Consider the following 22988-nt stretch of genomic DNA (forward strand, 5'->3'; position numbering starts at 1 on the left):
ACTTTATTCTTTCATGTTATTTTCTTTGCTTCCCTGACTTTCATATCTTCTTTCACCTAGTCAATGTGTATGTCTTGGCTCAGAATGTAAGATGAGAGGATGTATTGCCTTTGGTATCTAAAGAATAGACTGAGAAATACTTCTGTGTATAGTCTTAAATATGCATACATACACTTCTGTGCTGTAGTCTGGGATGTGCATTCTGAGTTCTGTCTTAAGTTTTCTTTCTCTGAGGCTTGTTCAGGAGAGAAGTGTGACTTGCAGGTGTCTGGTGTCACAGAAGAGTTCTCTAACTTAATGAAAATACGTGGCTTTCTCAAGGCCTTTCAAACAAAGATTTTCTTTGTTCTTTGAGCTGGGCTTTGTTTAGAGTAAGTATATCAGCATTAACAAGCCTTATGGGAGATGTTGCCCAGGAACATTACAGATGTTAAAACGTGAAGCTGCTTGGGAGCCCATTATCCAAGGGAGCTGTGAGCCCCAGACTCAAGCCTTTCCTGTTTTCTAGCATTAATGAAAAAGAAAGAAGTTAGGAATACTAGTCTTGTTTTTTTTTTTTTCAGTGTGATACTTTAAAACTTTTTTAATCTGGTGGTAGCAGGTCTGCATGGAGATGTAATTTCAATCTGTGGTTTAAGTCATGATTGCCTTGCTTTGCTTGCTGCAGAATATTTTGGAAGTAGTTCTTTAACAAGTTATTGGAGATGTCAGCACCTCTGAAATGCTGTAAAGGTATTGTTCAGATGTAATCAAATACAGTGTTACGAGTGTCAGTGGGTCTGCCTGAATACATATGAAGTAATCCTGGCTGGAAACTTGTAAAAAAACCATAGCACAGTTGTAGCAGGAAATTACAACAGAATTGAGCAAATGCATTTCAAAATTTGACTTATATTTATTTGAATAGGCAGAACTTTAAATTGAGAGGGCTTATATTTATCATGAATATTTATCAGCAGCATTGTTTATAATTCAGTGTCAGTTGTTGTAGTTGAAGTATTTTTAAGGAAAATACTACTTTTTTTTTACCCTTAGGCTTTAAACATAATTCATGTATTTATTTAGCTGTAGTTACAGAAAATGTTTCATAATATAAGTAGAATTTTTGCAGATCAGATGTTCTGTCTTTTGGGAGCCCATATACATTCATAACTGTAGAACATGCAAGGTAAAATTTTTAAGCTGGTTGATGGAGGTTGGTTAGGTAGTTAATTCTTGAGTGTCTTCTTGGGTACACTTGTCTTTAAAAGAGCAAAATAAGTCTTTCATCTTGCAGCTTAGCAGTGTATTGGAAGAATGACAGGGCAGTACACAGGCTTGACAGCCATGTGGGATTTAGAAGAGGTGCATTGTAATAAACACCAATTGCTTGTTTTAGAAATTGATGAAAGTTTAATAAAAATAAAATGGTTATAAAAAATAGTAATACAAATATAATAATAAAGGTTAAACAATTTAGAGTTAGGACAATTAATAAGACAATAACAGCAGAGAGTTACAGCCCGGGCTGGGTCCCCCTTCCTAGACAAAAGTCAGCCAGGAGAAGGACCCCATTAAAAGAGAATTTACTCCTTAAGAGGAGTCACCTCATGATTATGCATATTTTATTTAAAACAAGAAATTTTGCCTGGTACTTGTCAAAAACTTTGTTAATCCCCAGGTGCCTTTGAGTCTAAGTCAGGCTTGAAGAGGTTGTTTCTGTTGATAAGGAAGCCATAAATCCCTCTCCTCTGGAAAATTTAGGGGTTTCTGTAATTGTTATCTCTGTGCAAAGAATTTCTTGGTTATCTTCTCTTTTTCTTGAGCTAAAAAAGAATATCTCACACACATAGTTCCTATTTTGATTACTAAAGCTTAATGTTAATTACAAAACTATATTTACTATATTATTCAAATATTAATACACCATAACTTTTCAACCTAGCATAATACATATAGTAAATATCTGCATAGAGCCATATAATATGCATTTTTCACATACATTATCCATTCACCTATCACCTGTGCTAAATTTTAGTGCTGGAATCAAGGAAATAATAGCAAAATAGTTAAAAAATAAGTATGTAAATAGAGTAAGTTTGCTAAAAAGACCAGGGTAAAGGAAAGCAAACTGAAGATGCTTAGCAGGGCAATCTTACTTCATTTTTTTTACCTTCTGAAATTCGTACTGTTGTGAGACCAACTGTATTGAGGCAGGTACTGTGATTGTGTGAGACTTGCTGGCAGAGTTGTCTGTATTGTTTTCAAATCTTGCTGTACATGAGAGACCAGTGTTTTGTGTAGGTTAAATGGGTTGGAATGAACTGTGTCATTTAGAAAGTGATGTGATGAGTTGTTTTGTTCTGTTTTTTGTCCTTTTACAGCATGCAAGTCAATAGTCTACACTGTGCTCTGTGTAGACTAGCTGCTTTTCCCTATACTTTTGTTTTACTTGTTTTTTCATGCTTTATTCATGTTTGCAACGCATGTGATTTGAGATCAAATGTAAATGATGATACAGAGTTTCTAAACAAATTTTATTTGCTGCAACATAGTATATATTTGGAATTTTAGCTTAAGACTTTGGGTTAATAGTTCTCGAGAGATCTTCTGGGTCTTCTGCTTGTAAACCATAGTAACAGTAAGGGAACACAACAGCCTAAGTCACTAGCACACAAATAGGAGAATAAAAATCTGGTTGTTGATTTCTGTTGCACTCAACGGAATAGAGCTTCAGTGATAGGGAATTTTACAAAAACCGTAAGGATTTTCACATTATCTACAAAAAAGTGTTGCAGCAAATAAAATTTTCTTCTTAGTAGGTCCTATTTAACATTTCAAAGAGAGTGAGCTCTTATTAAGGAGAATGAGCTGATAGCAGTGTTTTAAAGTATAAGAAAGTATTTCTTTTCCCCTCAAGAGCAGTATTAGCACGTGGGTAAATTTATAGGACTCAGTTTTTACTCATTGTACCTTGAACTGTGAGTCTGTTTTCCTGTAATTATGCTGTACACAGGCAAGGGCTGAGTTTAAGAACCATTTCTTACATGTCTGGACCCAGTAAAAAAGTTCTGCTAACATTGTTTTTGATGGGATGCCTGAAAGTGGCTCTGCAGAAAACTTCCCTGTCAAAGCAAAACAGAAGAAAGATGGTGGGGGTTTCAGTCATCATTTTCTGGCATCTCTCTCTTTACATCTCTTGCATCTCACACAGTGGTTGAGAGAGAAGGGGTAAGCATGCTGGGAGGTCATTTCACATTCTGATTCAGGATTTTAGGGCTCTGTGAGAGATGATTTGGCATTGCATGGGAATAAAATCCTGCAGCTCTGACTCCCTGGTCATGAAGTTCCCAGTGGCACAGCAGAGTTGTCCAGGGCTTCTGAGTAGGTACAGTGAAGGAGACATGAGGTGTGATAATAAAAGTTGTGGTAGCACCATTCCCTTCCCATTGGTTTTAGTGTATTTCTCCAATGTGAAGTAGAAGGAGCTGATGAATAAAAAAAAAGCCTTTTCCAACAGGAAATGCTTCAAATCTGTCTTAGAATAGGAAAGATGTGAGGTGGAGAACTAGGCAGCACTGCATACATAAATGTTATTGAAACCATGTCAAAACACTATTTTTCATTTAGGCTTGTATCCCTGTATAGATGGAATGAGAAGTTTCAGGTATAGACACTATTCTTCCTGTTGGAAGCTGACAACTTCAGTTTTGATTTAACTGACTGTTGATTCTTAAATAGGAAAATTATGTTTTAAAATTTAATTTCCTGTGTGATACTCATTGCATTTGAGACATTATGCAGTGGCGATTAAAAGTGATGCATATATTGAATTCCCAAATAAGGATTTTCGAGCGACTCCTGCCCAGCTCTGTTTTAAAGAAATGAGAGCCTTTAGGCTGATCTGAAAGGACATTTGCTGAAACCATGGCTACAAAGCACCTGGACAACACTGGGAGATGAGTTTTGAGATGCTAAAATTAAATTATAATTTTTTATATAAATATTTAGTGAAAAAGAGAATGTGAAAAGATATTGTTAATAAGAATTGAAGCAAAGGCTATTTAGATAAATGTTCATAAATGTTATGTCCAGTTTACTGAAGTTGTTTGGCAGTTGTGACATTGCATGTCAGATGTAACTAAAAATAGATATTTGATCTGAGCACTGATTTTTTTTTTTCCTTTTTTTTTTTTTACATGACATTCATTTGTCTTTCTGTTACTCTTAGAAAGCCTTATAAATTTAGTGCCCTATTTCCAGTTCACTGGACTGACATTCTACATGCTCAGGTATGGCAATATACTGTTGCAGGGGTACATGGTGGGACACATAAATAAATTTATAATCAATGTGTATGAAAGAGACAGTTGAAATATTTTAAAGCTATCGATGTAACAGTAATGTTAGTAGTCATTTTTCCTTCCAAACCTGGAGTAGCCTCTAATCAACCTTCATGGAAAAGGTTACTTAATTTTATACAATGCAGTCAACTGTCAAATAATTAATTTAAAATTCAGATCTAAGGGGAAATACAAAATCACAAAATCTGTAGACTCATATGGAGTCCTCTTCACTTTCACACTGTTGGAGTGCTTTTTGATAAAGAAGAAAGAGGATGGAGTAGCAGCTAGATGTCTGGAACTGATCCACAGTTCATTGAATTAAATTGAGATTTTTTTTCATTAACTTTGATCATCCTTGGATTGAACCAGTATGCATATGATTTAATTAGTAGCAAGCTCAGGAAATGCTGGGATGTTGGCTTTTCTAGTTCCTTACCTACTGAGGTGGTAATTACATAAACCAATATATTTGTGTGTCTACGATATGGCAAGTGCAGAAGTACCCACAGTTGGCTTTCCTAGTGGTGGACCTCCATTTTAAAGAGACATTTTATGCTAAACCTCTTTTTCTTTCTTGCTAAGGATAAGATTGAATCTGCTCATCTTTCATTCATCACACATAAATCAGATTTATTTCTATGTTGTTGAAAATATTTCTGTGCTGGAAAAGGGAGAAAATTGCAGCTTTATTCTATGTCTAATTTTGAAATACATTTGAAATACCTCCCCCAGATGTTATATTTAACATTAAGGGTTAAAAATGCGAAGTTCTGATAGGTTCTCTATGCCTCAGAGCAATTAGGTTCTCTAGTATTGAATGTTTAGTTATCCAAAAGAGTGTATTTTTGTCATGGATCACATTGAAGGTATCTCTATTAATGTTGTCTTTTTTTTAACTTCTGTAAAGCAGTGCAGCTTTATATTGGGATATCTTTATATTTATGCAAGTTTGAGATGCAACTAGAGAACTCCTCTGCTAAGGGCAAATTTGTAAGCAAAGCTGTTGGACAGTTTTAGTTCAGAATGGCTAAATTTCTCATCTGAAGCATTTGAAATGTTTTTACCCTGAACCAGATTTCTATCACCTTATTCCTTCCTGTATTGTTCATTATTAGCTGAGCTGCCCCAGTGCCTCACCTGGGGCAGTTGGTGAAGTTAAGGTCCTGCTTGGGCCAGGGGAGGAAGGGTGGTGGGAGCTGGCCCTGGGTGTTGACACTGGAGACAGATTCCATGTAGGGGGGTCCTGTTTGCTTTGGCAGATCCTGCTCTGAGTCTGAATGATTTACAGTCTAAAAGTTTATGGAAGCTACCAGGCTTCTTATGAATTAGTAGTATAAATAGGAATAGTAGGAATAAAAATCAAGGGAGAAAGGATTATAAGCTAACACCACCCTTCCTCAATTTAGCAGTTGTGTAACTAGCTGTAAATCTTGGATTTGCTTATACCTTTGGGAGTTTGCACCCAGTTTTTAGCACAATAAATAAGAATTCTCTAAGGTTGCAATTCTCTCAAATCAGTTGCGTACCTGTCAATGAAAACTAACTGAAAAAATTAGATCTGTGTCAAAAAATATTAAAAGGAGCCTTGATATTTTTTTCTCAAGGGCATTTAAGCGTTACTGAAGCAGCATTAAATACTATACCAACAAGACACTGAGATTTTAGATGGTATTTTCTCTACTGCTTTACAGGAAATGATTTTGTAGCAACTGCAACCTAACACAGAACCTTTTCAGGCAGACATTGCCTTCTCAAATAAGTATGACATATGCTTAGGCTATGCTGATGTGTTATTTATCATCTGCAACGATTTTGGAGTGTATTACAAAATTATTTGTATGCCTGAAGGAGTGATCCAGACAACAGAAAAGGAATTTAGTAGGTGATCTAAGTATTTATTTTTTTTTATATGTTTCTAGCTGCTGATTGATGAGCTTATATTGCTACTTCTGTAATTGCAATTGAGAAGGGATGTTGGTAAGCAAATGGTTTTTCTCATTTGCCTTTGTTTTGCCAAGAATTAGTAACTCCTTTTAGAAAGAGACCAATATTTTTAAGGTACAAATCTGAGAAACAGGTGAATCAAAATGTATACAGAGTCTACTTTTTTGGTGTCAGACAGTAATAAAAGCAGAAAAGTACTGTTCAATGTATTATGAAGCAAGATATCCTGTCTTGCTTGTTATATATTTTGAGACAGCATAGTTAAAAAAATCAAGATATTGTACAAGTTGGAAAAACTTTTCTTACTCTGTTCCAAACTTTCTTTTTGATGACTGCCACAAAATTTCTAGGATATAATTGAAAAATAGTTGCCGGACCTCTACTAATTAGGAGCTGGGATTTGGTTTCTTGTGGTTGAATATGTCAGTCCATCAGCCTCTCTGCCTCTGAACTAGCTGTTGTTTCTGTGTGTTTCAAAAAAACGTGGTCATTGTTGTTACACCTCCCAATACTTTTGAAAAAGCAAACCCTTAAAAAGCAAGGACTCTGTCTTCTGCCCAGGATCACCACTATTGAAATGTGCAGATTGTGTTGCCCAGCCCCCCTGTGCACGTATGGTTTGACTCTACAAAGCCTCACCAGCAATCCCTGCCTGTCTCCAGTGAAATGCAGGGGCAGCTTGTTTCAGATTTCAGGTTGTTAATCAATCTGTTCACACTTAAATGTGTTTCAGCCTGGTGAAAGCAGGGAGTATCCTGGATGAAAGATATGAAAGAAGTCAAGTGGATGTACGTAAGTGTAATCTGCCTCCAGAGCAGCAGATTGCTTTAGCAATGACCTTTATCAGTGAGAATAAACTAAAGTTGTATCATTTCTGAGCACCAGAGTGCTACATCCACTTCAGCTGTTGCTGGGTGCGATGTTTTGCCATCACTTTTTGAAGACATTGTTAGGTTGAGTTTAATACTTTCCTTAAAAATTCCAGGTTTTCAGCATAAAGGTCTAAGGAAATTATGTCTTCAAGATGGTATTTGTGCATCTGCTGTCAGCCCTCTTTTTTCCACTTCAGTTAAATTTCATGCAGAATGTCTGGGCCACCAGAGACAGCAAGGTACAGGTGGTGTGTGAGAATAAAGGGCTTAATGAAGGAGATAAGCCCTATAACTTCTGCAGCCAAAGCAGAGGTAGCAGGATGAATTTGTCCTTTACCACTGAAGCTGCAAACTAACTTTGCCTGCAAACACAGAGGAAATAAATTTTTGCTGGTTCTGCTGCTTGCAAAAGAAACCTTACTGTAAGCCTGAGAATTAATTATGTTCTGTTGGCTGGCACATCCTATAGAAGAGGGAAATAGAATAGTGCTGTACGAAATATTTTAAAACAGCTGAGGAGGGATGCTTTAAGAGAAAACATTGCATATGTTGTCTTTTATACTTTCAGAATAGTGTGCCTGCATTTGACACGGAGAGAGCTTGAGACAAATGATACTGTTTTTCACAGTCTCTGAGATGATTAGCAAATATTGGAACATAATAGAAGTTATAATCAACTGTAAAGGTAAACTGTTAGATTGCTGCAGAGGGAGAAGGCTGCTCAGACAATAAACCTTACAGTAATACATCTACTTCTTTAAAGCTGTCAGCATCTTGCCATCATCTGGAGAAGTATATACAATAGCTTGTCATAAACCTATCAACTTTTCTGCATTAATTAACATCTCCATTCGTGATATATGACATCTGAAATGAATTATTTTAAAATGAAAAATTTCCTGATATTGTGGTGTAACACTCTCCTTTCCACAACTAAATTCTGAATTACAGATGTTCTAGATGTTTGGAATGTAAATTCATAACTGTGAAAAGTAATTTTAAAAAGAGTTGAAGAAATCAGTTAGTATTTAACTTCTGTAGTGTTGGTAGCCAGATGCAAAAAGAAAAGGAAAGATAGGATATTTACAGTGCATCATGCGCTACATGTCAGGTGTAGACAAATTAGATAGAAGTGAATAGTAACTACAATTTCTAAGACTTAAGAAGCAGATGTGTAAGTGTGAGATTCCTTTTTGTGTACTTGTGTACCTTGAATCTTTGTCAAGTTTTGCACATATAGTATCTGCCCTTTTTCCCTTTTTGAAAACATAAGTTAGGCAAACTCTGGGTTGCTTTTGTGTATTAGCAAGCAGTTGTTGTGTGTGCATCTCTCTGTATGAGGAACTCATGGTGAGGAGAGCACTAAATCCAAATGAGCCATAATTAGTTTGCCCAGAGAAGTTGTGGAAACTTTTGCTGGAGACTTCCAAACCGACCAGGGAAGTCCCTAAGTGACCTGCTTGAGACAGGGTTTTGAACGAGGCCACCTCCAGTGGTCTCTTTCAACCAAAATTATTCTATGATCCTGTAGTTCTGTGAAATACAGAACTAAAGTTTGTATTTCTAGAAGAGATTGGTCTGGGAGTTATCTTCAAAAGTCATCCCTAGAGCTTAGTTCTGGGACTCTCCATCTCCTACTGTCATTAAACTTTGCTTTTCTTGTTGGCAGTTTTGCTCCTTAGTACACTGTATTTGCCATGAGATGTTAGAAAATGGGAGATAGACCTTCACCATAGCTGATGCATTCATTGATTCTCTGCAGGACTTGTAACTGAGATTTTAGGCAAGGTTGTGCATGTTGTGAGTGTGTGTCTTTGATGGAGAAGAGAATTCTAGTTGCTAAGCCATTGAGTTCTTTGTATCAGGATCCATGAAATGGATCCTATCCTTTTCTTTTTGCATCTGGCTACCAACACTACAAAAGTTAAATACTAAATGATTTCTTCAACTCTTCTTAAAATTCAGTTCTTTGAATTATGCTGGAGCTCATAGTTCTTTCTGAGATGACTAAGTTGGAATTTCTGAACCAAAAGAGAGGGCTTATGCATCCTGAAAACAAGGTTCAGCACAAACTTTTTACCTCGTACTGTTTGTTTGTTCAATTTTGCAAGGGTGTTTAAAATTTCATTTCTCTAATCTTCCATTAGTACTGATAAAGCTCCTCCTTTGTAGTAACTATCACCAGCGAGAGGTAAGCAGTAATTAATTACCCAGTTTAAGAATTGGGTGTCTGCTTTTCCTGTTTCAGGGGAAATTCCTGCAATTCCAAAATATGGTGCAGCTCTCACTGTATTTTCTGTATCTGTCTTTTTTTAAGCTGTGGGAATCTTCCAATCTGTGCTTCAACAATTAGTAGAGTGGGCCATCTAATGCAAATTTGATTGCTTGAGCATTGTAGTACATGGAAAAATGCTCTATGCAACTTCAAGTGGTTTGATAGAGTAGGATATATTTTTGCAGTCCATATTCCCCACGTGCACACCTGCAGAAAACACAGACACCACCCCACCACTGCTGCCAAACCATCTGCCTTTTGGAGTTCCTGCCTCAGGTGGTGTGCATGGTCAAGCCAGAAACTGTACTTAGGTGACCTTATTCTGTTCCTGAAAGTATTCAAAGTACTTTGATTTTAAAAAGAATGCTTGTGATTTCATATCGAATTGTTTTTCATTCTTTGAAATATGAGATACTGTATAAAAATTAAATTAAAAGCTAGTAGAATTTCTTGAGGCAAAGCATATATAGGTAATATAGTTATATTGTGAAATTATGTCTTAGTATACATCACTCTTGAAATGTAGTGCCACTAGAACCCAAGATATGCGCCCGTCAAACTGTACCCGTTTGGAGCATCCCTGATGATTCTATATAAGGATGTCATCACCAGATGTGAATACAAAATTTTAACAAACTGTGGTTATACTTCTTATTGATGGTTGCTATTAAAGTTTCCCTTTGGAACTAAGCTTTTACCCTCGTAGCAAAACACAGCATAAACAAAGTGAGATGTGAACCAGCATTTCTGTAGAAAGATTTTGTGGTAATTCTTGAGAGTTCTCTGGCCATCCCAAAATAAATTCCTAGATACAAATATACCACAGCCTGGGAGACCAATGTGCACCAGGCACTGATGACTGCTCTGTAAGGCAAGCAGCCTTGTGTCTTACAGTCATCATATTCCCTTCATGTATGAGGTAATAAATAAACTTAAGTACTTTAAAAAAGCTGATTCTTGAATATTCAGGGCTAAAAGGTCTTGGGTGACCAAGGATCTGCTGCTTCTTGCAACACCAGAGCTCTCTACCGTTGCTTAGTAGTAACAGAATATCTTACAAGTGGCATGAAAAACCTGAAAATCTCCTTTTATTGCTTTCCCTAGGTGCTACAGAAAAAGATATTTTTGGGCTCTGCTTATGACTTCACTTTCTTTTTACTAGTTGTAAGAAAAAAATGCTGTTTTGTCAATGAAGTGCCACGTGCTCCAAGATGAGATTACCTCAATGCACAAGGAGTGCACGACCTTTACTACAACAAACAGCTTTACCCCAATGACTTATTTGCTGAAAATAATTAAGGATGTGTAGGTAGTTGAAAACTCTCATCTACTGTGCACCAAAAGCACCTGGTTTGTTTTGTGCATTTGTCTGCTTTGCTCAGAGAAGTTCCTTAGTTTTCCTAGCTAGCCAGGAAAACCAGCAGAATTATTTAGGCAAAACTCCCCCCAGCTTACTACAGTAAGGCCAAATAATCAGATTCACACCCTTGGAGTAGATAGACAGCTTAAAAGCGAAATGAAGTCCCCTTGATTCTGTTGACACAAGTTGATTCTGGTGTAATATGGCAAAGCACAGTCTGTTTCACCTGTCTGATAGCAGGCTAGTTGGATTTTGCCAGCATTAGGACTATTGTCATAGAAAAACTCTGATGTTCCTGACCTAGGATGGGAGCTGAAGCAACCTGTTGCTAGCATCAGCAAAGATTTCATGCATTTAATTTGTTCTTCCAGTGTGGTTAAAATAATTTCACTTTTTTTTAAGGAGGTAGATATTGTACTTTTAAAGCCATTTTCCCCCAAATACATGTATTTGTCAATAGAAAGACGCCAAGATGAGTTTATTAAAAAGATTCACTGGTATGTGACAAATCTGATATTTTATATTTACTGTGTTGTTGATTACCCATTGATTGCTCTGTTTATATGAAGTTCAGACCAGTTTCTAACTACTGGCCCTTCAGGGTCTGATTCAGATTATTTAAATTGGAATGGGTCTGTCTGCTGCTTGTACGTTTAGAAGTTTCCAGAAGTTTCATTTTTATGGGTGGGCAAGTTAGCAAGTTTTGTTTTCGGTGGCCATTACTCAGTCTGGTAACCTGGGTGGAGAGGCAAGGGAAGAAAAACTCGGCTTTTGCAATGTAGTGAGCAGGTACAAAATAGTTCTGGATGTGTTCAAGAAAAAAGATCAGTTAAACAAAGCTGGAACAATATTGAGTCCCAGGTGTGATAAAATTTCATGTTGAAGAGGAACCATAAAAGGTCAAAAGCTGAACCTGCTTCCACTGAGACAAATAGAAATGTTTGTTCCTAGAGAGATTTTTGAGCCTAAATTCTACAATTCTGAAGTATTTTCAAGTCTACATAGAGTAATCCTTACTAACTAGCTGATTTTAAAAGAAAATTATTAAATTTTGCGGGGTTTTGCTTTGTTCTTTTTTAATGAAGGCTTTTAGCAAAGTGAAAGGTTTTCAAAGATTTAAGTTTAGGAATATATCTGGTTAGGTGATTACCTACAATATGTTTCAGAATTGCTGTTGCTAGAGGCAGGATGCCCTGCTCTGGGAGATCTGCAGAAGACCATTATAAAAAGGATATGGAATGGTATCAGCGGAGTGATAACACTTACAGGCATGCTTTTTTCTTAGCACAATGAGAACTGTTTAATGCTTAATAAAATGAGAATATATGTTGTATCTTTAAAGCATTTTTTTGTACCATTCTCAAAGATGTCAGGAGAAGGCTTGGGCACCAGCTGCCTCTCTTCTTTCCTGTAGCATGGGCAAAATCTCTCTGCCATGGCAATAGACCTTACTCATATTGAAACACAGGAGTTTTGAGTATAAGATGCAGTCAACAGAAGGAGGGAATAGAAGGAATATTTTGCTATTAACATTATAAAAGCTTTAAATTTTATCCTGGCTAATTTCTATAACTGAAATTAAAATTTAAAGATGTCTATTTCATGTTGAAATTTTCAGTGATTCATGCTTTGCTGTGTTTCATAAAAGTACTTATTTAAAAAACCCAAACCGGCTGTTTTAGTTGGACTAGAAAGGGAATGTCATGTGGAAAATGCTACAGTTAAAATCCTGTAACTTGACCTTGAAAGTTTGTTTTCTTTGGTGGAAGGCTTTGTTTGTTTGGATTTAAACTGAGCCTTCTGTTTGGTTTTGTATCAGAATTCCCACTCTTATTTTAAAGAGCGTGGGCCAGTTCACAGGTGAACAAAATCGTGTTGGTGGGTTTTTATTACTTAACTGTGTGTTTATGCTGAGGCTGGGAGTACAAAGCAGCAGAAATAATGTGCATGGTTATATTGTAATGTTATTTTTTATGATTCAGCTGGAAGAGCCAGCTGGTACTTGGTAAAGGTGCTTGAGTCTACAGGAACCAGTGCAGTACCCGCTGACTTTGTTTTGGTGAAGTGCTGTTTGGGAGATTTTAAAAATCTGTTGTACAAACTATGAAGGAACTCTGACCCCGTGTGTACAGACATTTGCAGAACTCTGGCCCGTGTGGACACATGTTTGATCATCCTTTGTGATTTTTGTCTCCTCAGAAGTGTTTTCTCTTGTGTTCTTCTTTCCTTCATACATGTTTGTATATGCATATTTTAAGTTTAAATCTTTCATTTTTTTGCCATATGAAAGCCCAAATTTAATGCAAAAACACTTATGTGAAATATTTGCAAAGATGGTAGTAGATGGCCTGTATACAGGCTGTGTACAGTGCCCTGTCCTGTTCTGCATAATTTTGTGTGAATTCAGACTTGCATTGCTTATATGGAGGTGGTAGAATTGAGGAGATTAAACAGGTCAGGATATTTTCCAGCTGGGTATGTCATCTATGAAAAGTAAATACACCACTGAATCAAAAGTCCAGTTTGGAAGTGTCTCAGTTTTAGCAAGTCTGATTTTCTGTTCCATACTCCTACGCCTTCATTACATAAGCAGTGGTTGGAGTTGATGAAGGTTAGTGGTTAAGAAGAGGCATTTTGCTTTCAAACTCATGAAGGCAGACCCATCTGCCTGCTTTAGTCTTCTCTTCCATGCCATTTCTTTTTGTAACAATATGTCAGGAGACCTGAGCATTTCTCATTTTACCTCCAGCCATGTCTGATCTGCTTTCTCAATCCACACTTAGAATCAGCAGAATCTGTCATTTGGGGTGGACAGTGGAGGAGGTGATCTGATCTTGTACTGTGGTTCCTGAAGTTCTTTTTCACTGGAGATACTTTCTGCTGCTGTTACCTCCAGAGAAGTACTAACTTTGCAGACTTCGGGGTCCATCTCATTCAGGGTTTTGCTATCAGTCCATTCAGTTGGTCAGAAATATCTTTCTAAAGCTGTTTTGAAAGCAGTGGTAATTGCAGGGCTTTTGCTTGTTAAAAGTGAAGTTATTGGCACTTACTATTTTCATGAATTCTTACAGGTACTGACTTGCTCTGTAATTCCAATGGTCATCTTAAAGCAATATTGTGTTCTCAGCAAATAGTTGTTAAGCCATGTAAGACCCAAATAAATATTTAAACAAACAGGTCTGCTGAAAACATGAGTAGTGCCAAGGGAATTATATTCTTCTGTATTTTTTCTAGTAAGGGTTATTTATTAGGGTGAGCAGATGGGTACTATTCATTTTTGGCATTCATTGATTAGCCTGCTACCTCTCCAGGTGGCTCTACAAAAATGATAACACTGTGGCACTGCTCCCATTTTATTTTTATTTCTCTCAGGCTAGTTAGTCACCTGTCTCTATTCTCCCCATTTAGGGCCATCTGCTGGATTTTTTTGTTTCTGTTTTTTTGATTGTTCTCAATTCTAAAGTCACCAAGGGACCCCAAAAGAGGCTGATGCAAAGTCTTTGTGTGCTTGCTGAGTATTGGACTCATGGATATCTTCGTTGTCACCTTCTCTGTAGCCAGCTTGCAAGTTTTCTTTCCCAGCCTGTCCTGATGAAGTAATCCATACAACACTGAGTTATTAGTGGACTGTTCTACCACTTTGATGATTAATATAGGGGTTCTCTTACTTTTTTCTGTTGAAATATTAAAAGAATGGAGAACTATTGAGAATCTGTCCTCTATTGCATTTGTTGTCACAAGAGAGCACAAGAACATAAATCTGGCACACAGGAGTTGGACTCAGTGGTCCTCATGGGTCCCTTCCAACTCAGCAGACTCTATAATTCGAAGTTATTAAAACAAAAACTTTATCTTCATAAAACGATATGTTAAAAAGTTTAGCCAAAATTTATTTGGTTTCTGAAGAGGCAAGATAGGCAATATGCTTCTGAAATAGAAAACCTTTTATTGTGAGTATGGGAGGTTGTCTAGACTGTGTTTGGACCTAACTGTGTGGGACTAACCCACACCTATCAGCATGCTCTTAAAATGTATCACCTGGCTGGATTTGAGAATGGATGAACAAAAGAATGTACTTGAAACCACATGAAATGTCTGTGGCTGAAGGGCCAAGTCACATGAAACCACAGCTCTGCTTCCCTGTGCTATTCTACTCTTATTTCCGTCTTCCTTGCAACCTCACCCTTGTTTCCAAGACAGCTCAGCATTCCCATCCCTTTGGAGAGCCAGTTCTATGCTATTGGATTGTGATACCAGGTTTCTAGTTGTGGTCATGCATTTTATTGTCTAATATGATATTAAAATTATTCCAGGCAATACTGTAAGAAGATGAACATACACCTAAACCTTAAATGTTTAAGCACATATTCTGTGTGGCCACAGATACAGGAAAAGCTGAGAAATCTGATTGTCTTGAACTCAGAATTATTTATTTGTTACTTGCTTGTTATTAGGATTATGGTAATATGTTGCACTTAAGGTTAAATTGCACTGAGATAGTAGTATATATACTATATGTTATATAGTATATAGATTTGAGTTTCAGTTCCAATTCTGCTTTGAGTATTTTTACTAGGAAACAATAGAAGTGTTTTTCCTTGCAGACATCTGGGATGCCCTTCTCTTTTCCCCTCTAGGCACTGTACTGCGAGCACATCCTTTTGCAGCTCTTGCTATCAGAATTTTATATTGAATATTGAATTTTGTATTGAATTTTATACTGAATACTGCCAGATCTTTCTCTTGACTTGCCCCTACTCTTTCTCCTCCTCCTGTTAGTTGTAATGTGGTTTGTTCTATGTAGCTGTTGAAGGAGTTTCTCTTGCCACCAGCCATTTAATTAAGGAAATGCTTGAACACCCCAGCATCCTGATTATCTTTACAGCATTATTTTTTCATTACCTGTCATTATATCCATTCTTGCTCTCCTGTTTCAAAAAATAGCCACTGTCACTCTATAGAAAGAACAGAGATAAATGACGGATGATAGATTTGAGGAGCTAAAGAGCTAAGTTCTACATATTCATTTCTGTGGTGGTGCTGTGAAGTTTTGTGGCTTATTTTTTGTAAGTGGTAGTGTAATATCTATTCTGGGATTTATTCTAGTAATAGATTATAGTAATCTGTTCAATCAGCAGTTATTTGAGGTCCCTGAGAACAGATGTAATCTGCAGGGATAAAGCTACTGGAGAATCAAGAGTCAAATATGTAATATTTAGGTAATATTACATTTTTACAGAGTATTACTGGGTTCTTTCAACTTTTCTACATCCCATTTTGCCTCTGGAGAATTGGATATTTTATCCATGGCTTTGAACTGTTGGTAACTGTCCTTTTTCTCTACATGATTATTCTGGTTGATTACTTTGCATTTCTGTAATATTGAGCTTTAAACTACAGTAAACAGACTGAAGTGATGACAGCAGTAGTTTGTCATTTGGGATGGAAAACCATGTCAGATACTTAAATTTAGTTTGACCTCAGTGATTGCTCTCCCCACTTTAAGTGTCAGTCAAAAAAATTGTGTTTTCAGGAAGAGTTTCTATACACAAGGAAATCATCCCCAGGTATGTGAATTTTAGCACTGATGATCTGGACCAGTGAACAGAGATATGTAGTCCACTTGTGTCAACCAGATCTGCTTGAGGAAGAACTTATATATATTTTTATCACTGGAGTCTGTTTTGTTTTTATCTTAGTGTAAGTCACCCACCACCGTTTTGAAGTATGATATGGGAAGGTTCAGAGCCACTTTCTGAGGCTCTCCTCTGAACTGAGTCCCACAATGTCTTGGTAGTGAACAATTTGGTTTTAATGCAAAAAAACCTCTAAATGAATGTAACAACTGAGGACCTCATGTCTTTCTTCCCACTTCTTTTCTTGCAATTCATTCTCTACTCCAATTTTAGAGAAACCTGCCTAGTGGGTATAAAAAGGCATCTTTTGGAAGAAGATCAAAAGTGTAAACCCCAAAGTAATCATTGGTAACAAGTATATCCCTTCCACTTTAAATCACAGTACAAATGGGCCATTATCTAAAGCAAGGTGTTTATAATGAATTATTTCCCTGAATCAAACTGACATACATAGCTAATTACACTGAGGCATTCCTACATTTGTTTATTTAATATTGTAGAAATAAAATGTTTTAAGAGGGTAATAAAACAATATAGTCAAAGTGGAGGTATTGACCCAAATGCCTTTTTTTAATAGGTTTTGTGATGAAATTTGCTCCTGTGCCTTGTTTGAGGCAAAGAAGCCCATCAAATTGAGGAAAATTTGAAAGAGAGAGATTGTCAGTTCTAGATTTCCCCTGCTGATGTTGCATATCTTTATTTATGTGTAAACTGTTCTCCTTTACTGCAGATCATCTGATTTGTGCTTTTTTAAGCATCCTACTGTCAGTTAGACCAGTACAGCTACATGGAGCTTCTGACCCTTAGGTCAGTGCTCTGCCTCACAAAGAACTCGGAGACTGTTGTCTAATGAAGAACTTCAGCATGGTGGAGGGGTGATGGCACGCTAGCATGGGAAATCTTTGCATTAGAGTCATGTCCTTTGGAAAAGGACAGATGGAAACATTAAATAAATTTAAAAAAATATAAATGAACAGCTACTAAATATTTTAGAACTTCACCCTGCTTGGGAGTTCACCTTAAAAAGATCATTGAGAGATGAGGTAAGTAGAGGGAAAGTGCATGCAAACCTTCGGTTTCACAGATCCTTAAAAGACATATTTTTCTCCTCCTTGTTGTTTTTAATGTGAAATAACAAAGTTCAGCTGTTACTGATGTGAAAGTAGGTGGGAGCTTTATATTATCTAGATTGACAGAATGAGTGGGATGGTAAGAGGGATTTCATCTATTCTTTCCAGTAACTTCTGTCTAGGGCAGGGCATAATTTGCAGAGATGTGTTCAGTCTGTGTGTAAATACTTCAGTTAATGGAAGTCATGTCACATGTGCTTCCAGGTAAATTTACAGAAAAAGAGAGATTGGAGAGTGATGTTCCTCAGTTAGACAAAAATATAAATGAGCAACAGCTTGTAATCAAATGCACATATGTATGTGTGTAATTTGTGAGTGTGTGTGTGTATGCACATGTATACACGTATGTAAACAGCACAGACATGAATGATTACCAGCTGCAGCAAATGTGTTACTGGCTTCTGGATAGTATCTATCCAAAATCAAAGCCTGTTCATTGACAGGGGAAAAATTCTATTTCAACCCTGTTTTCTACCTGAACTCAACCCAGATAAGTGATTTTCTTTTCCAGATATGTCCTTTTCCACTGTAGGTGTGCTTTGGCTTTTTCTCATCTTCTTTCCTCACAGATGTTTAAAGGAATCAGAGTGTTCTGATATATTCAAAACAAGATTACAAACCATACATGTTTCATCTGCAAGAAACAAACAGAATTTAATTGTTTTTCCTATTGTCAGAGCTTGCTCTTTAATTCATGTGTGGTAAAGCCAATAAAATGATACACTGACAGTTTCAAAACATGATTTATTTTTCTATGTGTTTATAAACAAAGTGTTTTTGTTGATGTCCCTATTTGCCAGCCACCATTGTTGTTTATGCTTGGAAAATCACAAATTTACATTTCTAAGCTTATTCTATAAGGAAGGTATGTTTATAAAATGAAAACTTGGTTTCTGCTCTCATCCCCCATTCCAGAAGTTGGAGGTGTTAAGTACAATGCCCAGTGATACGAGATGCTCTATAAAAATATGGTAATGGAAGGATAGGCATGGATGGAGAGCTCTGCTTTATTTTTTGATTTTGTTTTCAGAACTGGGCCTTTACAGCTGAGCACTTTTCCTGTATGTGCGTCACTAAAATAGTCTCAAATAAGAAGGAAGAGACAAACTTAGTTTTACATGTCTGTTTTCTAACCAGTTTTGGGTTTTTAGGGGTGACCAGAAAAAATACCTATGAAGCAAATGTGATTTTTTTCTCCTCCAAATATCCCAAACAACCAACCTGCCTTCCCCAAAGTGTGAAAAAACAAATAAAGAACAAAATTTCTGCTGAGTTTTTCTCTCTGTCTTTTTTAGTCTCTACAATTATTCCAGTTGATGATAGTGTGTTATCACGGTTTGCTCCTTCTAAAACTTTACAGGCTCTTTGAAGTAATCAGTTTGAGTTTAGGGGTCACATGCATAGCCACTTAAACCTGTGCATTATGATGGGAGAAATTTCTATTAAACTTCGTGGTGAGTAGATGAAGGTTTGTAAGATTTTCAATTAACCTGAAGGATTAAAGCATTACAGCTATTGTTCCTGCTTTGTGAGAGGTGAAGAAATGGTGACCTGTTCATTAGCTATGGGTAGTATTTAAGCAGGAAAATAATTGTTTTCTCACTACTTTGGGAATGAAATGACTGGTTACCTGTGAGGTTTTGATAGACTACAAAATAAATGAAAGAACAATACTTAGCCAAGGCCTGCAGGAAGGATACTGGAATGAATAAATATCATGACATTGGAAAATAGATGTACCAAAATAATATTTATTCTGGTTGACCGTGTATGTGGTATGCGTAACAGGTTAATATGAGGTCAAAACCTGGAAGGATTAAAAATTTGGGTGCTATACGATGACCGGACAAGAACAGCCTTCTGGTTTTATTCTGGAAGCTTCTCCAGGAAGTGATTCAGAGGCAAAGCCACACATTTAAAAAAAAAATCTCATTAGTTGATAGAAGGAAAACTTCAGTTCTCCAGGACACTGAGTGTTTTGCTCTAATCTGCTAAAGCCATTAAGGAGGCTTTTAGTGTGTTATGAAGGCATTGAAGAGTAAAAATGCTTTGCTGCGTTGGTGTCAGGTCACACAACAACTTTGGTGGGGAACCTAGAGACTGGAGGAAAATGAGAAGATTGAAAAATACTTATTGTAAATAAATGATGAAAGGCTGTGGCCAGAGATGGTAAGATGTTTATAAACAGTAGAAGGATGTAGTTACGTAGGAGAATGTGCTCGCTCTTTCTGATGCCTGTGTATGAGTTTCTTGTACTGGGAGAAAAGAAAATAGAATATAAAGCATAACTCAATTGGATTAAAAAGTTGAAAAGAAATAATGACACATGAGAACAGTGTCTCATTAAAGCTATTTTTTTCTTACTATTGACAAAATGCTCTAGGGGAAAAGAATATGAAAACCAAACCAAGTTAAATAGGGCATTGAAGATGTATAATAAATATATAAGGGAGATGTAGTGGCTTAGAAAGAAGGTAAACCAGAAATAGTCTTATTTTTCTATGAATGCTGAAAGGAGGAAGTGAAGACTCTCTCATTTTCAAATGTTGTCTCTGTCCTTTTGTATTTGCACCTCACTGCGCTATCTGATAACACCCTCTAGATGGTGATGGGGGATTCCAGCATGTTGAATTTCTCCTGACTCCATGACTTAGAATAGATAATCTGGTGTGGGTTTGGGTTTGTTTTTTAAAAAAAATATATAAAGTTATTTTTGACGAAGTGTTGGCATAATTGTAGGTGGTGTAGAGCACACTTAGATGATAAAATCAAATACAGTCATGAAGAAAATGGCCTGTTAGCCTTTACTTAAAACACTGCATGGATACTGTAGCCTTTATTTCATAAGGAGTTATGAGCATACAGCAGAATATTTCTAGGGAACTCGTTTCTGGTAGAGATTATGTAAGTTTTGACTTTGCTTTTCTTTGGGTTCCATGCCTATGTTTCTCAACATCAGGACCCTGCTTCAGAGCTCTGCAAGTTTCCTTTTGTTAGCACAGCCAAGAGCCACTACTTGAACTCTCTGGTAAAGTGAAAAATTGCAGTCCTTACACCAGAGAGCATTAGAATTTCTTTGATTTGCAAGAAGTTGCAGCTGTTCTGTTTGGAAAAAACTAAACAACCCATCACCCCCACATACCTGCTAGAAAAAAAAATAGATTGCCATTTTAAGAGTATTTTTGGCTTGTCATATGTAAGAATGGAAGTCAGTATGTTACTGTTTGTTTGGGTGTGTTTTTTTTTTCTTTTTGAAAATTGAAATCTCGATTATTTTGTAAAATACTGAAAGAAGTTGGGTAGTCATCCTTCCTCTTGAAAATACCAAGGTATTTTAAAATATTCTGCTGGACACAAAGCATATGGCATTGTCTCTGTAATCTTCTTTTTTTTGTGATGGGGACATGTTGCTTTGCTTTTTGCAGAGTATGCTAAAGATGGTATTGTTGCTCAGGCTTAATATTAACCCTGCTTTAGAGGAAATAGTGGCCAATAAAAAGAGATGGAAACCTGATTATTGCACTATTATTACGGTGTTTTTGTGATTCTATGATCCCTTTATCATCTCTGTGGCCCTTCCCTGGGCTTCACTGGGAAGCCCAAAGCTGGACACAGCAATCCAGTGCGGCCTTACTGGTACTGAGCGGGGGGAAGGATCAGCTCCCCTGGCCTGCTGGCAGGGGTCTTCCTAATGCAGCCCAGGATGCTCTAGGCCTTTGGGTGACTGCCTCACAGTCAGCTCGTTATCCATCTGGACCATCAGTTCTTTTCCTGCAAAACTGCTGCCCTGCTGGCAGAGCTCAGCACATACCAGTGCTTGAGGTTAATCCTCCCCAGGAGCAGGATTTTGCTCTTCTCTTTGTTGAACTTGCTGATGTTCCTGTTGGCCCATTTTTTCAGTCTCTAGTGGTCCCTCTGAATGGCACCATGTTCATCTGGCTTGTCAACAATGCTTCCCAGTTTTGTATTATCTGTAAATTTCTACTCAGTCACGAATGGAGATATTAAAATAGTGTTGGACCTCATATGACCCCTGGGGCACACTGCTGGTGACCAGCCTCTAGATGGACCATTTGCAGCTGATAACAAGCTGACAGTTCCGTCCACCTCACAGTCCACCCCTCACTGCCCACTTGTCTGGTCAGTACTTTGTCAGTTCCTTTATGAATATACCCTGGGAGACACTGTCAAAAGCCAGACTGAAGTCAGGACCAACATGTCCTCTCATCTGCTAAGACAAAATCCTCTTTATGGAAGGCTAACACGTGTCAGACGTGATTGTGCCTTCGTAATTTCAGGCTGAAGGCTCCAATTCACCTTCACATGTTTTGGAAGCTATTTCCAAGATTAGATACCTCCTCAGGGATTGAGGTGAACCTGACTGGCCTGTAGTTCCCCAGCTTGTAGGCCCTTCTTGACCTTCTTGAAAATAGGATTGACATGTTTTCCTCCCATCTCTGTTTTCGGCTTCTTACTTAGGGAAGACCTTTAGAGTGCAGTTTCCTTTTTATGATATGTCTTGCTTGTTATTTTTGTAAAGACACTTAATTTAAATACTGCAGATAATATTTTTTGCCAGTTTTAACTTGACTATATGTTGATCAACTCTTCATTTTAGAGCTTGAAGCAGCTCTAAATGTAAATAAGGCCATATGCTAAAAGTAGTATACTATATCTTGTTAGTTTTTTCCTCACTTCCACTTCATTAGCTGAAACCAGTCCAGGTTAATTGAGACTGGGAAATCTATTCCAGCCTACCATCTTTAGAAAGTAATCAGTTTTCCCGAGAGAATCACTTGAAGATTCTTATTGAGGACTCTTGCAAAGGCCTTCCTTTTATGCACGCCAGAAATCATTTATGTTCGCTAGCAGCTCCCTAATACCCATCAGTGTAAAACTTTGCAACCTTCATTCTGGTCATGGGAGGGGGAGCTTGAAGATTGGTGTGAGCAAACCAGGACATCAGTCAAGATGAATTGATTTAAATCATAATTAAAAATGAATTCTTAAAAGTAATAGAGAAGCTTTTGTCCATTATACGTTGTTTTCCTTGAAAATGCTTGGCTTTCACCTTCTGGAAAAAAGTGAAATCAAATGCTTGGTAAGTAACGTTAGTACTTTATGCTATAGTAAGCTTTTTTTTTGCACTTTTAAGCAATTATACAGTCTAACACAAAATTAGCTGGTTTCTTAATATTTACACTCTAATTTTATGAGATAATGATTGATGCATTTCCTGCTTACCAGCTAATAAGTAATTTTAATTTGGGACATTTGATGGAAATGTGAATTCAATTAAAAATGCAGCAAAAAACCACGATACACTTTCCCCCAAAACCATAATTCACATGGAAAACTATTGAATAGGCTAAACAAAGGTGGTATCTTTATTGAATGAAGCAGAATATTTCTGGATATTCTTCTAGTTTTTATGATTTTTTATAAA

At 37.0% G+C, this 22988-nt stretch overlaps 1 protein-coding gene across 6 annotated transcripts in view; it reads left to right on the forward strand.

Moving 5' to 3' along the window:
• Positions 1 to 22988, forward strand: part of FARS2 (phenylalanyl-tRNA synthetase 2, mitochondrial) — a 235224-nt gene that overhangs the window by 9288 nt on the left and 202948 nt on the right. Inside the window, exons 1-2 of one of the 6 annotated variants that reach the window (XM_063401748.1) lie at positions 4249 to 4271; positions 7003 to 7057. The exons of 2 other annotated variants lie outside the window; for them this stretch is intronic. In XM_063401748.1, the coding sequence (XP_063257818.1) occupies positions 4264 to 4271; positions 7003 to 7057 (63 nt within the window). In that variant the 5' untranslated portion in view covers positions 4249 to 4263. Of the gene's footprint in view, positions 1 to 4248; positions 4272 to 7002; positions 7062 to 22988 lie in introns of those variants that run through there. 3 more of the 6 variants (XM_063401766.1, XM_063401756.1, XM_063401786.1) reach the window with 3 other exon arrangements.

The sequence above is a fragment of the Prinia subflava genome, chromosome 1 (assembly GCF_021018805.1).
Source record: "Prinia subflava isolate CZ2003 ecotype Zambia chromosome 1, Cam_Psub_1.2, whole genome shotgun sequence".
Lineage (NCBI taxonomy): Eukaryota > Metazoa > Chordata > Aves > Passeriformes > Cisticolidae > Prinia > Prinia subflava.